The sequence below is a fragment of the Triticum aestivum genome, chromosome 3A, assembly GCF_018294505.1.
Source record: "Triticum aestivum cultivar Chinese Spring chromosome 3A, IWGSC CS RefSeq v2.1, whole genome shotgun sequence".
NCBI lineage: Eukaryota > Viridiplantae > Streptophyta > Magnoliopsida > Poales > Poaceae > Triticum > Triticum aestivum.
The window spans coordinates 693,404,523-693,415,497 of record NC_057800.1 but is presented as its reverse complement, the minus strand read 5'-3'; the positions used below and the strand labels follow the sequence as shown (position 1 = coordinate 693,415,497).

At 44.6% G+C, this 10,975-nt stretch overlaps 1 protein-coding gene across 1 annotated transcript; it reads left to right on the top strand.

Moving 5' to 3' along the window:
* Positions 1–4,168: 4,168 nt before the first annotated feature.
* On the top strand, positions 4,169–7,287 carry LOC123057170 (chaperone protein ClpB1-like). Its single transcript, XM_044480279.1, has 7 exons — positions 4,169–4,385; positions 5,179–5,291; positions 5,404–5,744; positions 5,838–6,108; positions 6,209–6,406; positions 6,493–6,675; positions 7,189–7,287. Exons 1-7 carry the CDS (start codon positions 4,169–4,171, stop codon positions 7,285–7,287), a joined length of 1,422 nt encoding a protein of 473 aa, XP_044336214.1.
* Positions 7,288–10,975: the final 3,688 nt, after the last annotated feature.

Genomic DNA, 10,975 nt, shown 5'->3' with positions numbered 1-10,975 from the left:
AGGATAGCCCATGGGAATTTGGCACAATGGTGGTGTAGGCTGGGAACAAAACGCAAATGCTGGCAATGTTACAACCATCATGTCTGCCCGAGGTTCAGATCTGGTTGGTAACGGGATACTTCAGACAGCATGTCTGGAAAGGAAAGGTTGCAACACAAATCAACGAGATGATGTTGCGAGAATCTCGGGAAATGAGCTATGATAGTAAGCTCCAAAACATGAGCCGGTTCTGCTACATACATGTGAACACACTATTCCAGACAAGCATGACCACGTAGTAGTCTTATAATAAAACACTACCGAGTTCAGGTGGGGAACCATCAACGAGGATATCGAAGTCCTTGCATAAGGCATGCTCTTAGGAAGGAACTTCTTCTCCTGGAGCAAATCAATCAGTGGCTTGGTGTACTAAGAGATGCATATGGAATGGAGGTAGCGAGCCTGTCAAACCATAGCATACTTCGCACATGTATGACTGACTTGGGATGGTACCAGAGGAAACAAAAACAATCTTTCTCGAACTCATGGCGGCAACTTGCATCGATTGCACGTGAACTTAGAGGAAGTCACTACTTTCATCCAAACATATACTTCATGAACGGGGCATGAAGAAAATGCTTACACAAGTTTCCAACACTAGGCGGATGTTCAACACAAATCATGGAGGAGAGAAAATGCTGCTGATGGGCTCAACAGCAACTCATCCGAATTTCCATATCACTAGACTTCCACCATTATGTGAACAATGTGATAGTATTGGTCAGACAGATGTAATGGTGTATGTTCGAGGAATCAACCACAAGTAAGACAACATTACGGATATCGTTGGTTCTGATTTAATTTTAGGATAGCCCACACCCAAATCAAAGTATTGACAAGATGATAGACCCAACAACTGATCACGAGGACCAATCGATCAAGATGTCATCTTTCTTCAACAACTATTCAAACACAAGGATATCCCTTTGAAATTGAACTAGGTGGGTCAAGCTTTTATCTTGCAACTCTCCAAGTTGTTGTTTAGCTTAACCAACTAGCTCAAGGGTGTCCAATACAGATTCTTGGAGAAAGGGGTGGCTACAAGAAACCAACTTGATCACGAACTCAACATAGTGGTCAGCTGACAACCTGGTAACACTTCCGAGAAGATATTTAGAAAATCACGAACCACCGATATGTTACTAGGCTCGAGAACAATCTTGCTTTTCAGGGCAAGATGATGTGATCAATTAGGTAAGGATTGACACAATCCTAACTCTTGATTGAAGGGTGCACCAGGAAAAATGGACTAGGTAGCACGATCCATCTTAGAATGATGGTTCAGTAACCAACACGCTAAGAATGAAATTATTGTCCTTTAACTACCAAGCAACGGGGTTGCTAGCAGTACTGATTTCACACATCACAATTCGCTTGCCAGTATTCCGGATACAATATCACGGAAAACTGAGGAATGAATGATGATGGCAAGAGGTATCACTGCATCAAGAATTCATAAGGGATGGTGCAATTCTCATGACATTCCTGACATCAAGAGGGCAATACTTCAGGGTAGAACAGAACAAAAGCTGGATTGGCATTTTGATCTGCAGGATACAACTACTTTGACCCAATCCTGGATATGGATAAGGTACTGGAGTTTGTTTCTCCTAGTCATTTCGGAATAGAATGACTTGACGGACCTCGAGAATAAAAGGCAACAATGAACATGAATGCCCATCTACTCCTGACCAACAATTGACAGACGAAGGTCAAATAACAACTAAGAGGGACAACTCAAAGGAACATATAGTTTTCTAAGTTGTGGATGCATAGATTAGTATGTCGAGCAAAGTTCAACATAATTCTTCCGGATAACCCATGCAGAAAAGGAAGGACTGGCAGAGTCACAACATAGAATTGAGAGCTCATCTAGGGCACTCTGGTTGTGATCCTTAGGTTTAACGAGGAACTTCTGCCATAAGTAGTTCATGGCATTTGGAAGAGGAAAATACCACAGACCTCGAGGGCTATCGCAAAGGTTACTAATATGTTAAGAGATCTAGCAAATACTATCAACATGAAGTAAGTAGAGTGAACCTCGGGTTCAAGAACCAAGGAATGGAATACCTACTAACTAAATGGCATCACGGGATGCTTTCGAGAATGATGGCCAAAATCATCACACTAGGACACAAAACATGCTAGATTACTAGGTGATCCTCTAAGACACCTAGGGTCATAATAATAGCTCCAACATATACGTCGAGGCAACAGAGTACCCCAACTCACTGGTTAGTGTGGTTAATCTGGCCCAAAGGAACATTGGGAACGGAAAGATGGGAGTTGTAACTGCATCAGACTAGTAAGAAACCTGGGACGACTCGGACATCATAACGGCTGTAAATGCTCAAAAAGATTGGGACATTCTGCAAAAATGGTGGCATAACCACTCGGAATCACAATACCAAGGTTCCGAGATCAACTGTCCACATACTGAAGTAGTAGAAACTGAACTGAGGCTTGGAACCAACAATCCTATAAGAGTATACATATTAGTAACACGTGATCCTGATAGAAAGATGAGAAGCCTAGTTCTTAATCCCCGCAGAAAAGAAGAGGGTGACTCGGATCAGAAGGGCATAAGGTATAAGGAGTAAAAAGAGCCTTACGTTCCCTTCCACAATCAATTCCCTTATATAACTAAAGCATTTCTAGACACGACTTCGACCAGTTTGGCTTGGTAATCCTACAGGCAGTCAGGCTCTGATACCAAAGCTGTCAGGACCCCAATCCAATGACACACAAATCTAGCATGTAACACCTCATATCACTTTGCGGCCTCACGCACGGTATTCCCACGGGTGATGCCTTACCAAGCCCGGAACCGTTTGCACCTTTTGGCTCACGTATATGATAGTGTCGCTGGCATCCATATGATAATGAACCCGGGCTGACATGGCTAGTCATGAACCCAAAGTGGCACTAACTTACAGGGACATGCATACATGACCCAGCAACGAACGTGTCGATCAACATCGAGTGAATCCCAAGTCGTAGCAAGCTACAAGGACTTAAAGGATCACCGCGTGACATTTCCTAGAAGGGACAGACACATGAACGAAGAAGGACACATGCCGGCCAGCCAAAGTGTTCCGAAGCAGTAGCAACTGGGCTAGCAGGACTCCGGTAATCCAGGCTGTAGCAGGCTACCATGGCTCAGTGGAAGCACTAGGAGACATTTCACGGTAAGAGAGGCTACCAAGGATAAACAACTAGATAGTCAGATCTCACACATACCAAGCATTTCAATAACATACACACAATATGCTCGATATGTGCAAATACAACATGCCCTCGCAACATGACTCTACAACTCAAGTATTTATTTATTAGGCTCCGAGGAGTCAAGTATTACAAATATGGGTCTCATGACCCAACATACAGAGCATACAAGCAACAAGCACATGCGGAAGCTTAACTTGTCTGAGTACAGACAACTACAAATGAAAAAGGCTAAGAAGCCTGTCTATCTACAAGATCCTGCTGAGGGCACAAGATCGTAGCTGAGGTAACAAACTAAACGTCGAAGACCACGCAGAACTAATAGCGAGACTGAAGTCTCTCTGCAAAATATAAAATAGGCAAACGTGAGTACAAATGTACCCAGCAAGACTTACATCAGAACTATCTACATATGCAATAGTATCAACAAAGGGGAGGTGGAGTTTAACTGCAGCAAGCCAGCTTTGACTCGGTGGCTATCCTAAACTACGACTGCAAGTAACTCTTTTGAGATGGCACACACGAGTCCACATATTCACCATATCAATACATCACTATGGATCCGCTCCCGTCTTTCTACGAGAACGCCATCCATAGCACTCACACTTATTTTGCGCATTTTAGAGTATCCACTTTCACTTGCCTTATGCAAGAGATTAAGTGAAATTGTGATATTCGAGCCCCTTATGCAAGAGAAGTTGAAGGAGATTGTGAAAATTCAGATAAAAAAAGTCGTTGCTAGTGTCGCTTGTAAGGGTATCTCTTTATCCGCAAGTGATGTCGCACTAGATGTCATTCTATCGGAATCATACAATCCACTAAGCGGGATCTTTATTTATCAAAATTACAGGATAAGACTCATGTTTTCTTGAATAGTCTACATACCATTTGTTTGTCTCGGCACATGTACAACGCTAGGCCTATAAGAAGATGGGTGAAAAAGAATGTGATCACCAAGCTCTCGGAGCTCCTAGTCCATGAAGAAGCCGGTGAAGGCTCAGTGATCCACATTGATGCTATGGGTGACAAGGATCTGAAGTATGAAGTGGTGAAGAAGACGACGGTGAACCCGCAAGAAGATAAAGATGTAAACCATAGGCGGCGGCTAAAGAGACAAAGTGGTTTGCTTAGAAATGGCATGAAGCCGAATAGGCTGTCTAAGAAAAGAGCTAAAAAAAGAGGTCTCGCGAGTTCTGGCAACCATAAGTACAGTTAAACTACTAGGATTTTCGTGTTGAGTCAGTTTGAAGGACCAGCTGGTGATTTAAAATTGAACGATGCTACACTTATGGATTAAATTGTACGGACAGATGTGGGATTATTTGGTTTGAAATTATGGGGCCACACCCCGAAATTCAAGGGGAGAGGTTTGTGAGAAGATGACGTACGTGCGTAGGCTACGATAATCCGATCGTTATCTTGTTATTTATATCCTGTGCCATGATTGCTCTGTCTCCAACCTGTAATAATTACCAACAAACCAAGCAGTAAAAAAATGCAGGCTCTGTCAATTTGATGAGGCAGATGGACGATGCAACGTCTGTCCGAACTTTCTTGTCTACAGTGCACAACAACAGGTGGAGAGGGGCGTGGGTTCTTTTTTGCAAAATTGCCATAGTTTCCTTCCTATCCGTCGGGTATAAATCGAATGATCTATGTTGCAGGATGGTAGGCACACCATCATTACAAACTCTGTTTTTTTTTATAAAAGTAGAGATAACTGGACGTAAAGTTAACGGGCAAGAAATAGCCATATGGACAGTAGAGTGCATTATCTATGTTCAAATAATTTGGATACTTTACTTTTTCATGTGGAGAAATTGCAACTTTCATATTTTCCACCGAGTGGCAAGCATGCGTAGGAAAACAAATTGCTTGTTGGAGAAAACTTATGATTCTTGTTGCTATTTGTAGGTCATCAATTTCGTGATAAGGCAATAGATTTGATTGACGAGGCATGTGCGTTGGCAAGGACGCATGTTACAAAAAAGAGAGCGAACACTTCACAGATTAGCTCTGCCCGCACGGTAAAGCAAGTAGTTGGCCCGGACCATGTAGCACAAGTATTTATTCTTAACATAATATTATAAATATTACCCATTTGTATCTATATTTACCACGGTTCAATGTTAAATGAAGGTCGTGAGCATATGGACAGGAATTCCTGTGACTTCACTTGATCAAGAGGAAAATAATAAGTTAATACACTTAGCTGATAGACTGCCTGAGCGAGTTATTGGCCAAGATGAAGCCATCAACTCAGTTGCGCAAGCCTTGTTACGTTCCAGAGTCGGCCTTGATCAATCTGGCCAACCCATAGGTTCTTTCCTATTTTTGGGTTCCACTGGTGTTGGAAAGACAGAGCTTGCAAAAGCCCCTGCCGAGCAACTATTTGACAGTGAAAAGATGTTGGTCCGCTTTGATATGTCTGAGTATGTTGAGGCCCATTCTGTGTCGCGTCTCATTGGAGCACCCCCAAGGTTTCAAATATTATTCCTTTTTGAACATCATAGTTCCATGCGCAGTATTTTACCTATTATCTTGATGCATCTTTTAATTATGATGTATTGTAGTTATGTCGGGCACGAAAATGGTGGGCAACTGACTGAGAAAGTGAGGAAACATCCATATAGTGTCATCCTTTTGGATGAGGTGGAGAAGGCACATCCTTCGGTGTTTAATGTTTTCCTCCAGGTTCTTGATGATGGCATGTTGACCGATGGCTTAGGCCAGATAGTAGATTTCAAGAACACCATCATTATCATGACCTCAAATCTGGGAGCCGAGCACCTATCAACAGGAATGGCAAACAAAAAGGAAACGAAAGGCCTTCTCATGAAACAGGTTTGTGAATCCTAAATTACTCCAATATGTGTAATTGTTGCCGTAGTTACCTTAACATTGCTATATCTCATCAAAAAACATTCCTATATATTCCTTTTAGGTTGAGAAATATTTCAAGCCCGAATTCGTCAACAAATTAAGTGAGATTGTGATATTCGAGCCCCTTATGCAAGAGAAGTTGAAGGAGATTGTGAAAATTCAGATAAAAAAAGTCGTTGCTAGTGTCGCTTGCAAGGGTATCTCTTTATCCACAAGTGACGTCCCACTAGATATCATTCTATCGGAATCATACAATCCAGTAAGCAGAATCTTTATTTATCAAAATTACAGGATAAGACTCATGTTTTCTTGAATAGTCTACATACCATTTGTTTGTCTCGGCAGATGTACGGCGCTAGGCCTATAAGAAGATGGGTGCAAAAGAATGTGATCACCAAGCTCTCGGAGCTCCTAGTCCATGAAGAAACTGGTGAAGGCTCAGCGATCCACATTGATGCTATGGGTGACAAGGATCTGACGTATGAAGTGGTGAAGAAGACGACGGTGAACCCGCAAGAAGATAAAGATGTAAACCATAGGCGACGACTAAAGAGACAAAGGGGTTTGCTTAGAAATGGCATGAAGCCGAATAGGCTGTCTAAGAAAAGAGCTAAGAAAAGAGGTCTCGCGAGTTCTGGCAACCATAAGTACAGTTAAACTACTAGGATTTTCGTGTTGAGTCAGTTTGAAGGACCAGCTGGTGATTTAAAATTGAACGATGCTACACTTATGGATTAAATTGTACGGAAGATGTGGAATTATTTGGTTTGAAATTATGGGGGCCACGCCCCGAAATTCAGGGGGAGAGATTTGTGAGAAGATGACGTACGCACGTAGGCTGTGATAATCCGATCGTTATCTTTTATATATATATCCTGTGCAATGATTGCTCTGTCTCCAACCTGTAATAATTACCAGCAAACCAAGCAGCAAAAAAATGCAGGCTCTGTCAATTTGATGAGGCAGATGGACGATGCAACGTCTGTCCGAACCTTCTTGTCTGCAGTGCACAACAGCGGGTGACTGAGTCTCTGAATCCAGAGACCTGGTGCCGGTACAATGTCGCTGCCGGCCATCTCACGATCGACAATTCGACATGCATGGCTGCGCAAGGCATTAGTCCGCGGCGCGTGCGTGTAAGCTTCGTTCGCGACAATTCGACTCACTCCGCTAGTTTTGGTTCCTGCAATAGCGTTGGGCCACATCCTAGCTAGTTCTTGTAGATTGGGTTAGCAGCTGGGTGGTTTGGTTAGTGATTAACTTCAGAGTGATTACTTCAGCTGACATATTGCGGTGCTGACGTGTTGAAGGAGCAGAACTCAACATGCCTCCTAATTTGTTTGGCTAGAATTTTAAATAATGTTTACACCTTTTTTTGCCCCAACCGGGCTCACACCCTTTTTCAGTAATTTCTTAACGGAAATAACCAGTATAGAGTTCGACCTTAGAGAGGTAAAGCATAATGCAACACTGGTCTAAAGGAAAGAGAAGGGGAGGAGCGAGTTGGAGCATTAACAGAAAACCTGCCGTTCATCCTGGCGGTGAATATTTGTACCATACCTGATGGGTGGAATGATACTGCAATTGTGATGATCCCAAAGGTCAATTCTTCAAAATATGTAACACAGTTTAGACCAATCAGTTTGTGCAGTGTGGTGTACAAGGTTATTTAAAAAATGATCGCGGCCCATTTGAAGATAATCCTTCTAGATATTATTAGTGCGACTCAGAGTGTATTTGTACCCGAAAGAATAATTACAAATAACATCTTAGTGGCATACGAGTATGTGACCGCGGGAGAGAGAGAGAGAGAGAGAGAGAGAGGTGGGACGGGCGGTCAAGGTGAAGGGTTTTCAATGGCTTGGATCCAAGCCTTTTGCTTGGGCATGACCCCTCTTCGTGTCTTTTTCTGCTCACTGACACATGCACGCCTTCATGAACATATGCGCGCCTAAAATATCTTTTCTCTCTCCTCAAACTTCATTACTTTTATTAGTAGATGGTTCATTTCTTTAAAATAAGATTTTTATTTTTGAAACATTATACATATTTGAAGTTTTGAACTCACGCCACTAAGATCTTTAGAACAAGATCAGTCTTGCATAAATTTTAAACACATTTTTATTAACTGAAATTGAAACATGAACATGGCTACGTTTTCTTTTTTTTCTTTCGCGAAAGTAATTTTTTTTCACAAGAAGCACGGTTGTGCTTTAGCGAGAGTCACGGCCGTGCCTTTCGAAAATGAAAAAAAAACGTGTTTTCTGTTTTTCTTTTCTTTCACGAGAGTCACGGTTTTGCTTCCGCGAGAGGCACGGTTGTGCTTTCGCAAGAGTCACGGCCGTGCCTCTCGAAAAGGGAAAAATAAAATACGTTTTTTTTTCTTTTGCGAGAATCACGGTTTTGCTTCCGCGAGAGGCACGGTTGTGCTTTCGTGAGAGTCATGGCCGTGCCTCTCAGAAAGGGAAAAATACGCGTTTTTTGTTTTTTTCTTTCGCGAGAGTTGCGGTTTTGCTTCCGCGAGAGGCACGGTTGTGCTTTCGCAAGAGTCACGGCCGTCTTTCTCGGAAACGGAAAGAAACGCGTTTTCTATTTTTTTTCCTTCCACGAGAGTCACGGTTTTGCTTCCACAAGAGGCACGGGTGTGATTTTGCGAGAGGCACGGGCATGCCTCTTTCGAAAAGGGAAAAAACCGTGCTCCCGGTTCGGTTTTTTTCGACCGGTTTTTTCATGAAAAAAAAGTTCGTCAAAACCAATCAACATGGGATCTAATTTTGAAGATCTCGACGCAAGGAATCCAATGATGAAAACGGTTCGAGATTTAGACGCATGGTTTAAAACATAAAACGTTTTGAATAAACGGATCTACGAAAAAGGGAAACTTCCATGTTGCGACAAGTGGCGTGCTGCATGTGCGCCACTTGTCGCAACCTGGGAAAGTGAAGTGTTCTTTACAACGAGTACTTCTTAATTAGTGATTTCGGGCAAACCAGGACAATTTTATCAATTTTCTCTTCATTCGGGCCCTTCGATTTTGGGGGCCGTGTGCGATCGCACTGCTCGCACGCCCTTGTCAACGGGCCTGCATCTAGGGCTAAACTTTCTTTAACGACACACAAAAAGCCCATAAATATGCCCATATGTCTAATGGGTAATTTAGGGGTGGGGCCACTACCCACTAGTTAGTGGGATACGAACAATGTGTTAGGCTAAACAGGTAATTAGGCTAATCTAGCAATTCTCGAGATAAATAAAGGACGTTCGCATTGACAATCGTAGGCCCAGTTATATGCGTGTGCAGCACAGTTGGGCCTTTACGTTGCCGACTCCAACTCGAAACTCCCTTGTAGGCGGCATAGACTCCAACTCGAAACCGACGTCTTCCCTAAAAAAGGACACCACGATCCACGACCCGAAGATTTTGCGAAAGCAGAAACCCCATCCAGATCCCATCGCGGCATCGCGCCGCCGACGTTTTAGAGTTTAGACGATGGCCGGAAACGACCGCCTGTCCGCTCTCTCCAACGATCTCCTCCGGCGCGTTCTCTACTTCGCACCAGCCAAGGAGGCCGCGTCCACGGCCGCGCTCTCGAGCCGCTGGCGAGAGACGCCGCTCTGGCCCTCCTCGGGCGCCGTAAACCTCGAGATGCGCGTCGGGAACTACGACTACTGCAGCTACGAAAGTCAAAGAAAGCTCAAAGAAGACAGGGCCCTCTTCTTCTCCCGCCGCGACGCCTTCCTCTCCGCGGCCGTGCAGGCGCTCCACGCCGCTGTGCAGGTCACCAGGCCGACCCTGCGCCTGGAGCCCGACTGCAAACACGACGACCCGTTCAGCCAATTCATGTGCTATGATGAGAACTGGGGGTGGCCGCAGGGCGACAACGCGATCACCGTCTTGCTCTCCCGGCGCGCCGGGTCGAGGAGCTCAGGCTCGTGGCTAATGGCTACCAAAGGATACTATCCCACCACAGCGAGATCTCAGGTCACGTGGGCGCCTACACGCTCGCCCTGGATTCTCTTCCGTGGGAGACCCTCCGTGTGCTGTTACCAGCTGCTCGGGCCTCTATCAGCGGAAGAGAGCCGCGGTCGTGCTCCCACGCCTGACCTCGCTACGACTGGGGCATTGCTCTCAGTGTTAGCCCAAAACTACGGACTAGCCAGTGCCAGACTAAGGAAAGGGCAGAATATCTGGACGAGGAACACTAGCACGAACACTACCAAAACACACACTCACGTACTAGTGAGGAGACACGGTGGTGTACTACTAGTGGAAGCTGAATGATTTTGCTTCTGAATTGACTTAGTTACAAGTGAGGGAGCCGGGTCCTTTTATAGGCCGGGCTGGACGTGCACACAGCACACACACTGAAATTCCTACGTACTTGCATGTCACTTACGGGACTACTACCACGACCATGCAAGGCACCTTCCTAGCAACTACTATGTAATTGCTTGCACAGGTGAAGTCTACTTCTAGTCAAGTTCCTCAACGTTAAGGAAACCTACAGGAAATAACTAGGGAACTACCTACTCCTTGCACGCCAAGGAAGCTGTTGGTGCTGCATGCAACCGAAGACCCTGGTTGACTCAACAATCTCCCCCTCAACCTTGTCGAAGGAGCTTGATGTCCATGAGCCTGACTTTGTCGCGCAATTCCTGGAACCGGACACGGCCAAGTGACTTGGTCAGGATGTCCGCCTTCTGCTCACCAGTCCTGATGAACTCCACGATCACCGTGTCTTTCTCGACGCAGCCACGTATGAAGTGAGAGCGGAGATCGATGTGCTTGCTGCGGTCATGAAGCACTGGATTCTTGCAGAGGGAAATC

What these genes read in the sequence shown, in the direction of transcription:
- LOC123057170 (XM_044480279.1), top strand. Translation starts at nt 4,169, where the DNA reads ATGTACAACGCTAGGCCTATAAGAAGATGGGTGAAAAAGAATGTGATC. An exon ending in AAGGCCTTCTCATGAAACAG is followed by an intron (nt 6,109 to 6,208) that starts GTTTGTGAATCC and finishes TATTCCTTTTAG; the next exon opens with GTTGAGAAATATTTCAAGCC. An exon ending in TATCGGAATCATACAATCCA is followed by an intron (nt 6,407 to 6,492) that starts GTAAGCAGAATC and finishes TTGTCTCGGCAG; the next exon opens with ATGTACGGCGCTAGGCCTAT.